This window comes from Ixodes scapularis, unplaced genomic scaffold (genome assembly GCF_016920785.2).
Source record: "Ixodes scapularis isolate PalLabHiFi unplaced genomic scaffold, ASM1692078v2 PGA_scaffold8__174_contigs__length_109621045, whole genome shotgun sequence".
In the NCBI taxonomy this organism is placed as follows: Eukaryota; Metazoa; Arthropoda; class Arachnida; order Ixodida; family Ixodidae; genus Ixodes; species Ixodes scapularis.
In genome coordinates, this window is record NW_024609883.1 from 7296529 (window position 1) to 7315030 (window position 18502).

The window sequence follows — 18502 nt, forward strand, 5'->3', positions numbered from 1 at the left end:
ATTGAAATGTTTTGCTGTTTCGCCATTATAAGTGTACATATATTCACAAATACTTAACATAAATACCTCATACTATTTAGTATTCTTTCTAAATCATCACAAGAAAAAGCAAGAAAAACGCCAAAACAAAAATCATTATATCTGGCGCCATGAAATACGAAAACAAATTAAATATATTTTTTATGTTTGGCGAAGAAGATGCAGCGATTAACGTGACTACACCTTACCCATTACTCAAAATGAGTAACGCAAGTGTTTTATCTGTTATGTTTTGAAACTGTAACGAGGTTACTGCAGACCGAAAAGTAAGGGGTTACCGGCGATAGCCAATGTTGGCGTTAAAGGGTTACGGTCGATTCTAACTATCACTAATATGCTTTATTTTTAAATAATGACGAATATTTTCTAATGAGTCTCATAGGTTGGCCAACCGATTCCGTAAGTATAATGTCACAACGTCTGTCATGTTTGTCCCGCGTATCTATAGTGCCAAAGACAACGATCCACGCAAGGCCTCTTTGAAGAGAGCCGTTGCAAGTTTATCTCTGCAGTACATTCTTGGAAAAACGAGAGCAGAAGCGAAAGAATGAGAGATAACGCGCATGAGCGTCAGCGTCTCTAAACGGTCAGATCTTATAAATGCGGAACGCTAGTAAGCTAAGGTCAGTGTGCGTCTGCAATTTGTACGTCCTCCTAAGGCGGGCGCACAACCACCAGCAGTCCACCTCAGTCGCTTACCCGATATATCCTACAACAAAAATCATGACTGCCAAATTTAGCCCCGAACGTTACGCGCGCGCGAATGATAAAAGTAGGCCCATGAACAAAGAAGCGTTGAAAATGACAAGATTTCGAAAACCCACGAGCGAGTGCGAACAAATGCTGGACATCGGATGCGGGACGGGAGACTTCACGAGGAACGTGCTGCTTCCATGGAGCAAGCCATGCCGCAAGATGGTAGCTGTGGACGCATTGCCGGGCATGATTGAATACGCCAAGGCAAATCATCCGCACCCAGAAATAAGCTACGAGGTCCTTGATGCAGGTTCAAGAGACATCTCAAAATTTCTGGAAAAACACGGCAAGTTCGATCGGGTTTACTCATTCTACTGCTTGCACTGGATCAAGGATCAAGATGTGGCTTTCACAAACGTCGGCAAATTGTTGAAAGACGACGGAGAGTGCCTTCTTTTGTTCCTTTCTCAGTTTGTTTTTTACGACGTCTGGCAAGAGATGGCATCAATGGAGCGTTGGAGGGACATCATTGGGGTGAGTGTTTGTCTACACGTTTCAACCTTTTAAACATAGATTTTAGTTTTGCCAAATGCGATAAAATATTATGCCTCGGTTAATTTAATATTCCTTCCTAAGAATGAAAGATTAGTGCATTACTCTGATCAGACCGAAGTTACGAAGTTGAGTAGAGATATCTGGTTTTTTTTTATAATTTGTGTATTTGTGTCGGACTTAAAGACGTGTCTTCATCGTAAAGCTCGCCAAAAGGTGTAAAATTAAATGATTCAATGGCGTTCTGCACTTCATACTTATGTTTTTCGTAAATGTAGATCTTGTATTTACTTTGATGTAATACTCCTTCAGGATCCTTTGGAAATCATTCCGAAATCCTGGAATCGTGATCCCAAGCCGAGTTTGAAGGATGTAGAAACTTCTGTGAAAGAAATGGTCGAAGACGCTGGAATGGACACCATAAGTTGCACTGTGTACCCCGAGACTCCCTGCGTCTTCAAGAACGCCCAAGGAGTTCTAGGTAAGATTTTGTAAAGAATAACGTAGTTCGTCAGGTGAAAATATCACTACAGGTTATCTGTGTAGAGAGTTCTGTTTATTATTTATACGAGGACAATTAAACAAAAACGAAATATTTTGTCTGTTGTATGTATTTAGTGTTTGACTTATTTGTTTTACGTTTTTTTTGTGTGTTTCTGTTTTTTGGCTAAGTGTTTACGAATAACGTTGTTATTGTATTTGATTTATTTTACAATTTAAAACACACCGTCAAGGTACTAAGGTGGTGATTTGGGCCAGGGGTAGTAGTTGTACCTGGTGGGGATAAACAGCTCGTAAAACGGGGACAGCGGTAAAAACACACACGATAGTACAAACTTGTTCCTGTCGTGTGTGTTTTTATGGCTGTCCAGGTTTTTTATCTTTTTATCCCCTTAATGTACACCTACAAAAGAACATAAGCCATTACACCGATTATTTAAGAAAAAAAACAACGGCATGTATAAATAATATCTACAAACTTCGCGAGCGAGCTTAAATCCGAGAATTTCCCATTGTTTTCTATTCGCAAGAAAGTTTGATTTTTTTTTCAACATGCCAGAAAGGTATTATGGGGTGATTTCAGATAAGATCGAACAGGGGGTGGCTGGTCAACCTTTTTAATTTGCTTCATAATTTTGTATGTTGTTTCCCGATGTCCAAAATAAACAAAATCAGAATTATTTTCACCCAGAAAAAAAATTGTCGAACGCAAAAAATCGTACATCACGTAGAGGTGGAAAGTCGCATTTGCTTGCATAGCCGGAGGGGGCAACGTTGGTGATTAATAACTAAAGTTATACTTCTTAGGTGAGTTTCACAATATTTTAGTATAATCTATATGTGCTTAGCAATGCGAAAAAAAATATTGTTATTGTTTAGTATGTTCTTAAAAATAAATAAAAAACATCAATTTCGGCTCCTTGACCGTTTTTCCCCCAACTTTGCAGGCCTGTATCTTAGGAAATAATTTAGTCAGAAACGTCATATTTTAATTTAATACGCTACTCATAAATGGAAGTACATTCACTAAAATCCAAATTTATTTAAGAGCGGGTTGGGGAGATTTTGACAAGCAAACACGAGACAAGCACCAAAATAAAAATATTTTAAGGGCGCTTTAAAAGCAAAAACCCGTTCTCGATTCTTTTTAAACTCTGACCGGTCAGTCTACTCTATTTGGGGATTTATATCCATTAAAAAGATGTTGCATTATATTGATGGTGTAATAGATACAGCACCTCTACCGAGCCCCTTCTGCGAAGCTCGGCACGGTGTACCCCTGTGGTGCGACGCAGTTATGGCGACTTCTTACTTTGAGAGAAAAGTAATTTGTTTATTCATTCGAGTATAGCCAGTAATAGTTTGTCACATCTTTGTCACGTTATAATAAATTGAACATTAAATATAATAAATTACACCTAATATACAACAGATTCCTGCCTTCATAGGTTTCAAAATGAACAGATTTTGGCGCAAACATTTTCTGACGAGTTTCTTCCAAGGGGACCCGATAGTACGTGCCACTTGCAAGTCGCAGGTCGAAGCTTAGATATTTTGCATAGCCACACATGCCACGACTGAATACCAGGAAAGGCGCGCACTCCCACCCACTCTTCATTTTTGCGCTGACGGAATTCAACAACCTCGTCTTCGTCCAAAAGTGTGAAATTCACTCCTTTTAGTTTTTGGGAAAGACTGTTCACCATGCATTTTGCAGACTGTATGGCCTTTCCTGGGAGCTGTCTCAAGTTGTGAAGCGTTGCTTGGTGTTTGACGAGTCCTCCAACTCCGTCACACGCGTTTTTTCCGTGCCCAGTGGCTGAGAATAGCCATTGTGCTTTGCGAAAAACATTTTTTTTTTGAATTCATGAAGTTGGAAGCGATTCTTGAAGTGACTGGCGGCACCGTCACTTACATAAGTCAAATGAGAGTACACAGCAAGGTTGTCATCGACCCACTCTCTCTTTTTGTACAGCCAGACAGGCATGAGCGGAGTCATGGTGCAAGTCGTCACTGATGACGGCAAAACTGTATGTCGACTGTCTAGTAGTCACCACACACGTAAATATTGAGACCTGTGTTTTTTTTCTAGTGGTACGCTTGAATCTCATCAGGAAGGATAACAGTCCAGTTTTCAGCGAAGTCGAAGTGGAAGACAATGCTACCACGCTGCGCGCACTGCTTTGCTTCATAGATGGCTTTGCCTTGCGTCTGTCTGATATGGTTGTGAATGATCCACCTTGAGACAGACACACGAAGCTCCTCCAGAAAAGTGACCGGATCTAAAGTCTTTTTCACGAGCTCGCTTGACTCCCATGCTGCCAAAACTATCTCTTCATCCTCGGACATGTTGAGTTTTTTGAGTGTGAGAGACTGGCCTTTGGGACAATGGTCACATTCGCCTAAAAGGCACTGGCGCGATGGCGGGTTGCAAATAAATGCAGAGGTCAATTCCGCTGCGTCAAGTTGTGAGCCAGAAGCGTTTTGTAGAGAGGCGACACAGAGGTTGTAGTTTGCGCAGTACACACAGACGCACGCTTCTTGCTGGGGATTGCATTTAACCCATCGGGGTCGCAGGGAGTAAAACTTTGTCAATCCGATGCCGGAGTCGGGATGGTCACTTTTATATACACGAAACGCTTCTCTGATTGACCGTGTCATAAAACGTTTCGGCTTGAGCGTTTTCTGGCCATCAAGCACAACGGAAATGACGTGTTTCCGATTGGGACTCTGCCTAGAACACTCTAACTCGTCTTTCATGTAGTACTCAACCGCTGCAGATATGTTTTCAGGGCTCACTTTACACCTTGTATAGGGATCGGGCACATACCGCACGCCGTGGTCCTCCCTCAGCTTCCGGGACCTATTATTGATGTAGATCGATGCCTCTGGGATGATTTTCTGGACTTCATTTCTTGCAAGGTTGATGGCAGGAGGGTCAGCAATTGACAGCGTTCCCGGGGAGAGGCTGTGGTCGCAAAGGCGCGGCGAATGTTGTCCGCCCACTCGGTGCATGTGGAGCACTTTTGCTTCGACGACCCGGATGCCACGTTTTCATCGTACTCAAGACGCATCCTGGAGCGGAAATTCTCAGTCACAACCTGCTCCAACTCCGTCTGTTTTCTCTTTACATAGGCAGGCCTGTCTCGACTTCTTACTTCACTCGGTGGTCTTAGTGGTGACACAAACGTTGAACGTACGCTGCGGTTGAGGTCTCCAATGGCCTCCTCAGGAGGCATAAAGCTGTCACCGCCAAACTCTGAGCTTCGCAAAGATATTTGCTTGGTGAAATGCGTAAAGCAATTGTAGCACAGGTAGTCCAGCTTGCTCACTTCCATGGAGCTGCCAGACGGAAGAATTCGCTTCAAACAGTCCACATCGAGCTCTCTCACACTGCGAAAATTTTGCTGCATCGGGATCTTCTTTTTGTGCTTTGCAAGGTAATCTGCGCAAAACACTCGCTCCGAGTTGTGTTGTCGCCATAACGAGCTCATTATGAATAAAAAGTCAACACGAAGTAAAGGAACAAAATTGCGGGTTTAAACTGTGGCTGAGCTGGAGTAACGCAGGTTAGTGACAAGTTGAAACAGGGAGGCTCCTTCGTTCGAAGCACACAATTATACACAGAACTACACAAATTACTCCCGCAACGAAGCTCCAACCGTCGCAAAGAAAGAAAGAGAGAAAGTCTCCGGGCAAATGAAATAGACAGCGGCGAAACTATTCAGGGTCAAATGCAGATATCTATGTTTTCTGCTGAAAGGCGTCCTTGAGTCACACCGTCACTCGTATCGGTTCCCCAAAAGAAACGCCGCCTTTTCGCTACCTGCCCGAAACCCTGCTTCCCATTAATCCCTTTTACTTTGAGGGTTTGTCCACATTCAAGCAGATCCTAATCACCGCCGTCCAACTTGTCGGCAACGTTTATTGCTTCCCAACATTTTGGTAGACTCCAGATGGAGGGCGAAGAGGGCAACACAGAACGATCACCAACTCAGCGCCGAAAGATTGTTGTCTCTTGAAGTTTATTAAGAATCCCTAACCACCGACCTTCAGACGCCCGATAGATAGCCTCGCCTCCCCCCCCCCCCCCTTTCCCCTTTGCTGGCTGTCCACATGCCAAAACGCCCATCACTAAGCAAGCCGGCCAACCCCTTTCCCTCCCCGTCCCCAAAACAGTTTTCCGACCGACACAGGCAGCCTAAAGTCCTTCCCCACCTCCCAACTTGCCCTTCCAAGAAAATACCGACACCGGATATCTGGAAATAATTCACCCTCTCTGCGATAACAACAACACATTTTTGTATGCTTTAGTTTTTTTTTTTTTTTTTTTTTTTTTTGCCGTTTTTTTTATTTTACGCTTTTTCACACTTTACCGTACGGAAGAAAAGAAAAAAAGAAAACGAAACGTTTAACCAGATTTACATCTAAGCAAACACATGTTGACCCTCCTGCGTCCACAAAACCAAGCAACACCCCCCATAATACCCGCCAAAGAGTGGATGCCCGAAGGTTAACTTCAAACACATGAACGTCGAATATATATATATATATTCTCTCTTTTCACAAAATAAGAAGTTGCAATCATTGCGTCGCAACACAGGGACACCCCGTGCCGAGCTTCGGATAAGGGGCTCGGTAGAGGAGCTGTATCCATTGCACCATCAATATGATGCAACATGTTTTTAATGGATATTAACCGCTAGATAGAGTAGAATGGCTGGGTAGAGTTAAAAAAAATAAAGAACCTTTTTTTTTGTTTTTTTTTTTAAGTCGCACTGAAAATATTTTTATTGTGGTGCTTGTCTCGTGTTTGCTTGCCGAAATTCCCCCCAACCCACGCATATACAGATTTGAATGTTAGGTAATTTACTTCCACTTATAAGTGTCGTATTGATTTAAAATATGACTCTTCTGACTAAAGTATTTCCTAAGATACAGGCCTGCAAAGTTGGGGAAAACAGTCAAACAGCCGAAATTGATGTTTTTTTGTGATTTTTTTAAACATAATAAACAATAACAATATTTCTTCTGTACTGCTAAGTACACATAGATTGTGCCTAAAAATTGTGAAACTCACCTAAGAAGTATAACTTCCGTTATTAGTCACCAAATTTTACCCCTCCGGCTACGCAAGCAAATCAGACTTTCCACTTCTACGTAATGTGCGACATTTTGCGTCCGACGATTTTTTTTTTCTGGGTGAAAATAATCTTATTTTTTTATTTTATTTCGGACATCGGGAAATAACATATACAATTATGAACCAAATTGAAAAGGTCGACCAGCCACCCTCTTTTCGATCGTGTCTAAAATCACCCTGTATTTGTTGTGTAATTTATTCTATATAATGCGCAATTTATTATAACGTGCAAAAGATGTGAAAAAAACTATTACTGGCTATACTCGAATAACAAAAAAAAAAACTTTTAAAGTAAGAGGTCGCAATAACTGCGTCGCACCACAGGGGTACGCCGTGCCGAGCTTCGCAGAAGGGGCTTAGTAGAGGTGCTGTATCTATTACACCATCAATATAATGCAACATCTTTTTAATGGATATAAATCCCCAAATAGAGTAGACTGACCGGTCAGAGTTTAAAAAGAATCGAGAACGGGTTTTTGCTTTTAAAGCGCCCTTAAAATATTTTTATTTTGGTGCTTGTCTCGTGTTTGCTTGTCGAAATCTCCCCAACCCGCTCTTAAATAAATTTGGATTTTAGTGAATGTACTTCCATTTATGAGTAGCGTATTAAATTAAAATATGACGTTTCTGACTAAATTATTTCCTAAGATACAGGCCTGCACAGTTGGGGGAAAAACAGTCAAGGAGCCGAAATTGATGTTTTTTATTTATTTTTAAGAACACACTAAACAATAAAAATATTTTTTTTCGCATTGCTAAGTACATACAGATTATACTAAAATATTATGAAACTCACCTAAGAAGTATAACTTTAGTTATTAATCACCAAAGTTGCCCCCTCCGGCTATGCAAGCAAATGCGACTTTCCACCTCTACGTGATGTACGATTTTTTGCGTTCAACAATTTTTTTTCTGGGTGAAAATAATTCTGATTTTGTTTAATTTGGACATCGGGAAACAACATATAAAATTAGGAAGCAAATTAAAAAGGTCGACCAGCCACCCCCTGTTCGATCTTATCTGAAATCACTTTATGGCTTCTACGAGAGGGATTGTGAGGAATATTCATCTGAAATGAACTATGAATAAACGAAGCGCTGCATGTTTCGAAAAAAAAAAATAAAACAAATGTCCTCCGTGGAGCTTTAACCTTTTGTTAGAGCTTCCACACAAAGTTTGAAACGTTTGCCATATATGTTTTCCTGTTTGTATCATTATCGTAGGTGATAACGAACAAAAAGGATCCTCTATACATATTCAGCCTGGCTTAGGGAACACCGGAAGCCTCTAGAGCTACGATTTAGCCAAACTCGTTTAATATCCGTGGAGATGTTCCTATTCGGTATCAGTTGAAACATTCCAAAGTAGCAGTTTGTTTAGGCAAATTATCGTTTTTTGGGCAATTCAGGGCCATGAAAGGGAAAGAGAGCCTAAAGCAGGCGACACAAGGGCGACGAAAACGGGCGCCACGCGGAATTGCGTGCCAGTATCCATATCAACCGGTTCTGGCGTCCTTACGCCACTTCCGCGCGGCGCTTCGTCGCACGGGTCTGGTCGCTGTCAGATAAAGCCGTGTGGTGCGCCTGTGGCCCGCCAGGCGTCATGCGGCGAGTGCCCCGTGGCTCCCACTTTCACTGCTCTTGTGTTCCATGCTTAAGAATAACGAAACTTGATATTCTTTGTCTAAGAGCTAGGAATATTGGCCCATAATTGCCAAACAAGTGCCAGGGTTAGGCTCCACTTCCTTGTTGTTCGATGTTCACCTGGAAATTTCGGTAATAAATTCCCGAAGGAGTGCAAGAATTATGCTTCACTGCTGGTGGTTTGATTGATACCTGGCATTTTTGGTTCACGTCTGGAGCTTCGGCAAGTATTTGGCGAGCCAGAAAAAAAGCAAGGGAAAAACTGATGAAACGTACTTTGTCACTAACTAACGCTCTGGAGAGAAACGTCATTAGGCTCAAGTTAGGCACCTAGAACTGACCCACTCGGGCCAAGCTTGGCGGTTCTGTCACGTGCTGACTGGGTTGCTATTGAAGTGTACGTCGTTGAAAGGAATACCATCCTTCGAGGCTATTATAAACATATTTCGTAAGGTCTGAAGTTCAGATAAATTATTTCACGTTTGACAATGTTTTTTGGAGCGTTTCCCTATCTAAACCAGCCCGTATAGGCCCCTTAATTATTATTATTATTATTATTATTATTATTATTATTATTATTATTACGCTTCTAGGCTGGTAAAAAAAAACAAAAAAAAAACGGCTCTAATGAACTACACATTAGCGTAAAATCCCGAGAGATGTTCCACCTCTGAAATGTTACTCACCCATATATTTGGATTGATTTGATATTTTCTTTTGAACAGCGAAAGATAGTCCACTCCTAGTAATCGTAGTGTTCGGATCAATGATGACATTGGAGTAAATGCATCTAGTTAGATATGGCGGGATGTAAGCGAACAGTGCTGACTGGGAAGTGCAGTCATCGTCGCTTTATTGCCCCTCGCTCCGATAACATGTTTAAGGAAACAGATCATCTAGATATAGCATTTCTTCAAATTTTCCTGATTGCACACCGAAAGTTAGCTTAGGAGGGCTATATCTGGGGATATTATAGTATAACATTCAAAACTTCTCAAATTTCGTTTACAATGTACGCTTTTGACGTAAAAGAGCAGACCGCGTAGTACGGTAATAGTTTTTTCCATTACTAAATATATGAAATTAGACATATATATCAAGCGATTATTATTTAAATAGCATACCCCGTTTACAATGCCAGGCTTTTCACAGAAAAGCAAGTAACGCGTGAAGGCTGCGCTATGTTTTAGTCACAGTCTGGTATGTGCAGTGTTACTAATGAATAAGGTTACATGTTTTCAAGGTCATTTTTTTCAGATTGGCGATATTTTGGCGTGGTTACTTTTTTTTTTACATATTCGGGGTTTTTGGTTGTGCAGTTCTGGAGCTGGAAGAAAAAGAAGCGGTTATTTGGGCATATGTTGAAGAAAACGTAATAGACAAAATAAGATCCCTCGACCTTCAGGGAACATGCGCAAGACACAACATCTTGGAAAGCTTGGATAAGTTTTCCAAGATGTTGTGTCGTCTTAGATAAGAAAATATGACAAAACGTGTGATTTCTGTAGAAAAAGGCAGCCTCACCGACAGTTTAGGTTTTGTTTCAGGACGACCCAAAATAAAGCCGTGTATATATATATATATATATACAACACGGGCACTTCACGTCATCGTGAAGTGCCCGTGTTCATCGAGGTGCCCACCATTGTCCTGCAAGTCCTCGTTGACGACGGCATCTTTCCAAGACTGTTCTGTAGTGTTTCTTTCGGAAAGAGTCTTCTCGCTGAAGTCTTGCGTGGCCGCGCCGCAACTTGGCCGATTCATCCCGTACTCCAGCCTTTCTTCATATTTTTTTAACATATTCACGTAGAATACTTTCTTTCTTCCGCCCACATCAAGCTCGTAGTCGACTTCATTTCTCCTACTTGAGACTTCAAAGGGTCCCTTCAATTGCATGTTCAGTTTATTGTGATCGCTTGGAAGCAGGATGAGAACCAAGTCCCCTGGTCTCAGTTGGCGGGTGACGGTCTTCTTGTCGTAGTATTTTTTGTACTTGCCCTTGGCTTCTTCCAAACAATGGTGAGCCAACTCGCATGTCCCTTCCAGTTTATTTCTCAATTCTAGGACATGGGTGTAGGTCGTCTTGAGGTCAGCTTTGAGAGACTCGTTGGACCATATCTCCTTGAGGATGGCCAAAGGTCCGCGCACCTTCCTCCCATAGAGCAACTCAAAAGGTGAGAACTTCAAGCTTGCTTGCGGGACTTCTCCGTAGGCAAACAGCAATGCCGGAAGGTACCTATCCCAGTCTTTGGGCCTTTCCTGACACATTCGTTTCATCATCTGTTTGATGGTTCCGTTAAATCTCTGAACCAGTCCATTCACCATCGGGTGGTACGGGGTGGTCAGTAGACGCTTCACCGAAAGAAGTTTGCTCACCTCCTTCATGAGATCTGAGGTGAAGCAGGAGCCTCGATCGCTAAGGACGTTCTGATGGAATGCCGTACCTGGCAAACATCTCTAAGAGCGCTTCTGCCACTTGCTCTGTCCCAATGTTCCTCAGGGGGACAGCGTCCGGGTACCTTGTGGCCATGTCCACCATCGTCAAAATATATCGGTTGCCCGAACTTGCTGTTGGTCTAATTGGCCCGATGATGTCGACTGCCACTCGCTTGAATGGTGTGTCGATTGTAGGCATGGTCCCCAGAGGTGCTTTGCCCACTCTTCCTTTTGGCATGTTCGTTGGCAGACGTCGCATGAGCGAACATACCGCTTGATGTCGCTCTGAATTCCAGGCCAGAAGAACTCTTCTGTCGCCAATGCAAGCGTATTCTTCACACCTTGATGTCCAGACATGATGCCATCGTGTGCCATTGACAACACAGTTGGCCTGTATCTCGTTGGGAGCACTAATTGCTCAATGCTTCTCCCAGTGGCGAACACGCAGCTTCGGAAAAGCAAGTTGTTTCGAATCACCATGTCTAATCTTGTCCCTCTACCTTCGCGATTTCCTCTTTCCTGGGCCGCGATTCTGAGTTGCAGAACTTGCCGCTCCTTATCCAGTCGGACACATTCCGCTTGACATGCGCGTTCTTGCGCCGCGTGCTCTTCTCTTGCCGCCTCCCGTGCCTGCAGCCTTTCCTCTCTTTGAATATTCTTCTCCCTCTGATATATATATATATATATATATATATATATATATATATATATATATATATATATATATATATATCACTGATATATATATATATATATATCAGTGTGTCGAACCGAAAAAAATACGGGTTCGGTTACGGTTCAGGTTCAGGTAAATTTATTTTGTTCCGGTTCAGTTCCGGTTCGATTAATTCGATCCGCGAACCGGTTCGGGGCGCTGAACCGGTTAGCGAACCGGTTCGGAAATTATAAATGACAAATTGCAACATCAAAATAAATTACAAATAAAACATCTGAAATCAGCACATACGAAACGGGATACATCGTAGTGCAAGGCTCAGGGATTTCTACCAGGAATGGTTTCTTTATGTGCACTCAAAGGTTACCTCACCGACGTTTACGCATTCGGACTTCATCTAATTGGGTCCGACGCAGTAGCTGTAAAATCCGCGACCTCCTTACAAACCCACTTACAAGTAGAACTCGCTAACTATCCCGCCACCTCGGTGTGTAAGCAATTGAAGGAACAGTGGGGAGAAAATACAGCTTTCTTTATTTGAACTAGCCTTCGGTAACTAAAATTAGACCCTTAAAGAAGTTTTCATTAAACAAGATACGAATGTTAGCTTCTAAGTGCCTATACGAAACCGGATGCATTATTATCAAACTCCACAGCCTTTTCTTTTCTCATTCCGATGGAAGCAAGCTTCAAGAACTCGCGCGTTCTAGAAACGTGTTATGAAATGAGCACACAGCAGCATTCAGGATTTACGAGATTGTAAGAAAATGAAATCCCGTGACGCGATTTTTTTTTGCAGAGCCTTCCAATTCTCTTTCTTCCGTGCAAGCCGCGACCAGCGCAATACTGGTTACTATGTCAAGATTCATGGATGCAGCGTTTGTCAAGATTCATAGATGCAGCGTTTATATTCCTAAGACTGAGTGGAGAAGAAAAATATGTAAGCGAGGTGTGTGTCAGTTGACGGCACTTCAAAAACAAATGGCATTGATAGCACATTCATTGTCAACAGCGCGTGGCCGAACCGTTTTGATATGAGCCGGTAGCCGTTATTTTTTTCCGGTTCAGTTCCGGTTCGGGTTCTTCGCGATAACAATATAACGGTTCGGGTTCGGGCTCAGTTCCGGAAAAAATACCGGTTCGGTTCCGGTTTTCGGTTCGGTTCGGTTCGGTTCCGGTTCCACACACTGATATATATATATATATATATATATATATATATATATATATATATATATATATATAACGGAAGTGGGGGAGTTCCAGGAAAGGCCTTTCTTTACTGCACCAACGTTTCAAGCGGGGACCGCTTTTCTTCTGGGTGGGATGGTTGTGAATTGTCCTCTTCTTCTTGTTGATGTTCGTGTGGAAGAGGAAGAGTTACTATGAAGGGTATTAAAAATATTCGGAACAGGAGCAAAAAAATGATCGTAAATATTTGAAATTAGTACTTATAAACAATGTTAATCCAAATCAATAAAACAAAATAAATTGATTTGTAGTATTTGCCACAGTCTTTGTTACAGCCCTTAAGCACAAGGAAATCCAGGACGACCAATTGTATCCGGAATAGACACGGTGACAGAAAAAATTTCTAGCTTTGTCAATTTCATTATGAACCTTCCTCCTACGATGCCATCATACATAAAGGACACAAATCACTTTTTTCGAGAAATAACGGAACTTGTAATTCCTACTGACGCAATCCTGGTCAGCATGGATGTTGCGTCCCTCTATACAAACATCCCTCACTAGGATGGCATTAAAGCAGTAGTCAAGGCGTATAGCAATGACCCTTCAACAATTCGTGTCAACAACGACGTCCTCGCAACACTTCTCAGGTTAGTTTTAGAAAATAACAACTTTGAATTCGAAGAAAGACACTTTCTACAGACTCGGGGAACTGCAATGGGCACAAAGATGGCCCCTAACTATGCAAATCTTTTTATGGCCGATTTAGAGTCACGCTTCTTGTCTAGTCGCTCTCTGCAACCTCTGGTTTATAAGCGCTACATCGATGATATATTTATGTTATGTGCACACGGGGAGTCAGCACTCATAAACTTTATTCGGGACTTCAACGGTCTCCAGCCCAGTATTATGTTTTTGCACAGTTATTCTAAAACGAGCATTGATTCTCTTGACGTGACAGTCGAGATCAACGGGAATGCTCTTACAACAAAACTTTTCAGGAAGCCGACGAACCGTCAAAACTACCTGCACTTCAAGAGCTCCCACCCTAAACATTGCAAAACAAGTATTCCCTTTTCTCAAGCTCACAGATTCCGGAGAATATGCTCCAATTTAAATGAATTCGAACGCAACTCCAGCAATCTGAAACTCGTGCTGTCCAAGCAGAATTATCCCCCAGCCATTGTCGATAAGGCCATTGAAAGAGCACGTGCTCTCGACCGAGAGCAAATTATCAATCAACCCCAACCCAAAATGTCACAAAACGAGCACGCAAACCTGGTGGTTACATATTCAGCCCGCCTTCCATATCTAAACAATATTTTCAGGAAACATCACATTATTTTGCAGCAAAACGATAAACTACGCACCCTTTTTCCGGTATCACCACGTGTGGTATATCGACGAGGTTGGAACCTTAAGGACATATTGGTGCATTCGAAAAATAGAACTTTTGACGTTTTCAGTTGTGGACCTTGACAGACACCCAGGTGTAAAATCTGTGAATATGTCGAAACCAACAATCTTGTCACTAGCGCGAACTCTGGCTTTTCTTTCAAAATCACTGGAAACCTCACCTGCGGTACGCGTAACGTTATTTATATTTTACGCTGTAAACTATGTAACATGGATTATATAGGACAAACCAGTACTTCATTTCGGTTGCGCTTCAATAATCACAAGTCTCATGTCAAGCCCTTACCAACGCTCCCGCTCTCAAAACACATGCATCTTAAAGAGCATAGCATTGAAAAAATACGTGTCATCCTTCTTGAATCTGGATTTAGCTCTGATCACGACAGAGAGTTGAAGGAGGATTTTTTCATTCACAAATTCAATTCGGTACTCTTGGTATTCATGCAAGTCCACGCGTGCTCACTTGGCTGCCACGCTGTGTGTAGGGCCGAGGCCACACAATTATTTTGGTTTTGCACGGACTGTGCTAGCCGAGCGCGTCGACCACTTTGTTGTACCAAAGGCGCCTGCCATCGTGAGCTCGTTCCGCGCCTCTCGTGAACATCCTCGTGAGCGTGCGTCCCGTGGTAATCCTTCCGCTGCGTTAAATTCTTGGGCGCGTAAGCATCATTAAAATATGACATAAATACTCCATAAAAACCGCCACGGCACTCTTGCGCTGTCTAGATCTCCACTCTCGAAGCGTTGTTAATCCCGAGCACATCCTCAAGCGGAGCGCACACTTTTGTGTGCGCTCCGGTTGCTCGGGAGTGATTGTGCTTAAGAGCTGTAACAAAGACTGGCAAATACTACAACTCAATTTATTTTGTTTTATTGACTTGGATTAACATTGTTTATAATTAATAATTTCTAAGATTTACGATAATTGTTTTGCTCCTGTTCCGAATATTTTTAATACCCTTCATAGTAACTCTTCCTCTTCCACACGAACATCAACGAGAACAAGAGGACATTTCACAACCATCCCACCCTGAAGAAAAGGGGTACTCGCTTGAAACGTTGGTGCAGTAAAGAAAGGCCTTTCCTGGAACTCCTCCACTTTCGTTTTACGTCCAACCGGCCCGTTGAGGTTAGGTTAGGTTAGGTTAGGCTAGGTTAGGTTATATATATATATATATATATATATATATATATATATATATGATGAAGAGCGGTCCTCGCTCGAAACGTCGTAATAAACTTCGAATTAGTGACTCCGAAAGTACGCATCTTTGACTTATATATATATATATATCTATATCAGTTCCTGCTAGAGTGGGTTTTTCCTTGTCAAGGTGAGGCCCGATTCGAGGTTTATAACTTTGTTTTTTCCAGTTTGATTAAATTCAGTTAAGGGCTGCTTTTTATTTTTATCTTTATACGCAAAAAATGAAACCCCACTTATAAATTAAAGTTCGAAAATGTAGCTCCAACCGATATCTGAAAGGAAGCGTCGGATTTCCTTTCAAATATTGGTTGGAGCTACATTTTCAGACTTAAACTCTCACCCGACCAGGCAGATTTCTGCCGAATATGTTTACTTTCAATCCACTTAAAACTAACTTGTCGTATCATAGCGACCACCCATTTGTAATATCTACTTTACCTTAGTTTTCGAATTGATGTAGGCTTTTGTAGGTATATGTAGAGACTACTTCTTAGTAGTTCTTTTTTTTGTAAATAAGATAACCATCCGATGCCAACACTGTGCCGAGTGGTGGCATTTTAGGTTACCCTACTACTGTTTACGGTTACCGCCATGCTATTGCCGAAAGGGGAACTTACACCAAAGGATATATGGAGCCCTCGATTATCACCATCACAACCCTTCTTGCTTTTTCAAGATTGTGATATGCTAGTAACTTTGTTGCTTACTCGAATGTATCCCGAAGTTATATTCTCAGTACGGTCATGCCCATGCGTTCATTGCTTGCGTGGTTGTTTTGTAAACTCACGTCTGTGGGATCGAATTTTAAAGTGTGACAACCAGGGATGTTTTTAAGACACACTGCACTCTTCTCTGTAGACATGGTGCTTCCAATCGTCACCACGAAGGACACTGCTTCGGAGGAGGAGAAGCAAAACATGCGCAAGGAAATGGCGACCAGGCTGATCAACGCTTGCACAAAGACACCCGACAGCTGCTTTTTCCCTATGGACATTGTCATTCTTCACGCTCACAACAAATCCAAAGTATGACGTTCAAGTTGAAACTCCGAGCGTGTCAGCATCTATCTAGCAGCGTCGTTAAATGACATATACACCGATTCACCATAAACCTCAAAGACAACCCTTCGGCATAAGCGTTTTCGTCATTTGTACACAGCATTGATGTAGCAGAAAATGCAAATTAGTTTTTATAGTTACCTCTGACTGTGAATGAAAATCTTCCGCTAAGGGGCCAACATTGTATTTCGTTTTTGTTTTGTTGTCGTTGAAATAGAGCTCCCCGCGGTGGTGGGATCCAGGGAACTTTTGAAACTGGTGTAATGTCTCGATCCGAAGTGCGGAAACCCGGGGCGTAGGTTTGAAAAATTATTTACAAAAGTGAGACAGACAAAGTGCCGAAGTTCCGCGAGTTCTATATGAAATAAAAGCGTTTCACCAATGAACTTCCAAAAATTTTAATTTGAGGTATATTCAAGGTTGAATCATGATGAAAACAGAGCAAGCGCATTTGGTCCCCCAACCCATTTGGCGAGTTTTAAATTCATTAAATAATGAATATGATGATATTAATGCGGGGTTTCATAGAACCTATACTTGTGTTGTATAAACAACAGTGAACAAATAACCGTAATCTCTTTGAACGGTTCTAAAGCGTCGTGAAAGTTAGATTTGTGAAAGCAGAGGACGAAGCTGTAAAGTATGTGTGTTATTTGAGCAATTGTTTACTCAATACTCATTGATTTGTTGACGCTTGCACCTATGATTTATCAGAGCTCTTCATAATTCAAGAGCGTTTTCAAAAACAACTTTTGACCTGAAAATTGTTTGAGTGAAAGATTAGCGAAAGTACAAAAAGGAAAACGAGAGTTTGACAAATTGTTTTATTGCTCTCTAGAAGTTTGTCAAAAGCTTGTGACTGCGGCGAGTTCCAGGACACTTCACTCTGAGACCTGTTCGTAGCCGATGTTGGAGATTTCGAGATTCAGCGACCGACTCTTGCAATGGAGGTCAGGCTAAATTTGAAGACATGAACACTGTGTCAAGGGCAAAGGAACTGGTTATACAGCAGAGCAAAACGTTAGAGAGACCGAGCGGCGCAGAGTCCAGGGGCGTGTTTAGGCCGCGGTCAAGGTGGATCAAGGGGAGCTGCAAGATCAAGAAATAAAATTGTTCTGAATCTGTTTCTTCTGCGTATGAGTTGTTCAAGTGTCTTTTTTACTAAAACAGGACGATTACATTTCGGAAGAGTAAGGCACGGCAAAAGCATATTTAGAGTGCCGATTAAATCTGAGGCCGTGCTTCTACCTAATGATGGCATGTGGGAGGAGTGCGTAGTACTTTGTGCCGTTGTCCCGCGTGTGCCACCTCTTACGACGAGGCTCAACTTACATGGTCTCTAGGTGGAATTTGAGATTGCTATGCCTTTCAGGCTAAGATACAGTGAATAAGAAATCAATGTATAGTATGGGTGAGAAACGAATGAAACAAAGTAAACGATACTTATACTTGCGTTCAACCGGAATTTCTTAATATTTTAAAAATAAATGTTCTGTGTAATTTGTTTAGAAAACATCAGCAATATTTTTCTAATTTTCTTTTGTAGTAGTAGTATGGTTTTAAGGTTTGTTTTCTTGTAGTAGCCCATACAAGGTGACACCAGCTTAAATGAGATTGAGATAATGCCCAATAAATTTTAAGTTTAATGTTGAGCGGTAAAACGTTGCGGCCACGTGAAACAATACCGAGGACCCGAGAGATTTGCTGCCATATAAAAATGCTAGTTCCAAATGTGCAGAAGAGATATCAGTGACGGGGGCCAAACTGACATGTACAGAGTGCGATATTTCCAGCCATCTAAGTCGCTCTGGGGTTCGGGAGAAACTTATAAGTCAAAGAGCAACGCTTTGCCCGAATCATAGCAATGTAAAACGTGTGAAAAAGTGACACAAGGCACTCAAGGTGCTAAAGAAGATAAGAAACCTAGTGTGATCCGCCATATTG

The 18502-nt window shown here is 41.9% G+C and overlaps 1 protein-coding gene across 3 annotated transcripts; it reads left to right on the top strand.

The window, feature by feature from the left end:
* The first annotated feature begins 646 nt into the window (after positions 1-646).
* LOC8053596 (juvenile hormone acid O-methyltransferase) lies at positions 647-17684 on the top strand. 3 transcript variants are annotated; one of them, XM_029968106.3, is made up of 4 exons: positions 647-1269; positions 1600-1768; positions 16359-16525; positions 17397-17684. In XM_029968106.3, the coding sequence occupies exons 1-4, from the start codon at positions 763-765 to the stop codon at positions 17415-17417; spliced, it is 864 nt and encodes a 287-aa protein (XP_029823966.2). In that variant the 5' UTR covers positions 647-762; the 3' UTR covers positions 17418-17684. The 3 variants fall into 3 exon arrangements, with proteins under 3 accessions (XP_029823966.2, XP_029823967.2, XP_029823968.2); XM_029968107.3 differs by having other exon boundaries at positions 16359-17684; XM_029968108.3 differs by lacking the exon at positions 16359-16525.
* The last annotated feature ends 818 nt before the right edge of the window (positions 17685-18502 follow it).

What these genes read in the sequence shown, in the direction of transcription:
- LOC8053596 (XM_029968106.3), top strand. Translation starts at nt 763, where the DNA reads ATGACTGCCAAATTTAGCCCCGAACGTTACGCGCGCGCGAATGATAAA. An exon ending in GTTGGAGGGACATCATTGGG is followed by an intron (nt 1,270 to 1,599) that starts GTGAGTGTTTGT and finishes ATACTCCTTCAG; the next exon opens with GATCCTTTGGAAATCATTCC. An exon ending in GAACGCCCAAGGAGTTCTAG is followed by an intron (nt 1,769 to 16,358) that starts GTAAGATTTTGT and finishes TCTTCTCTGTAG; the next exon opens with ACATGGTGCTTCCAATCGTC.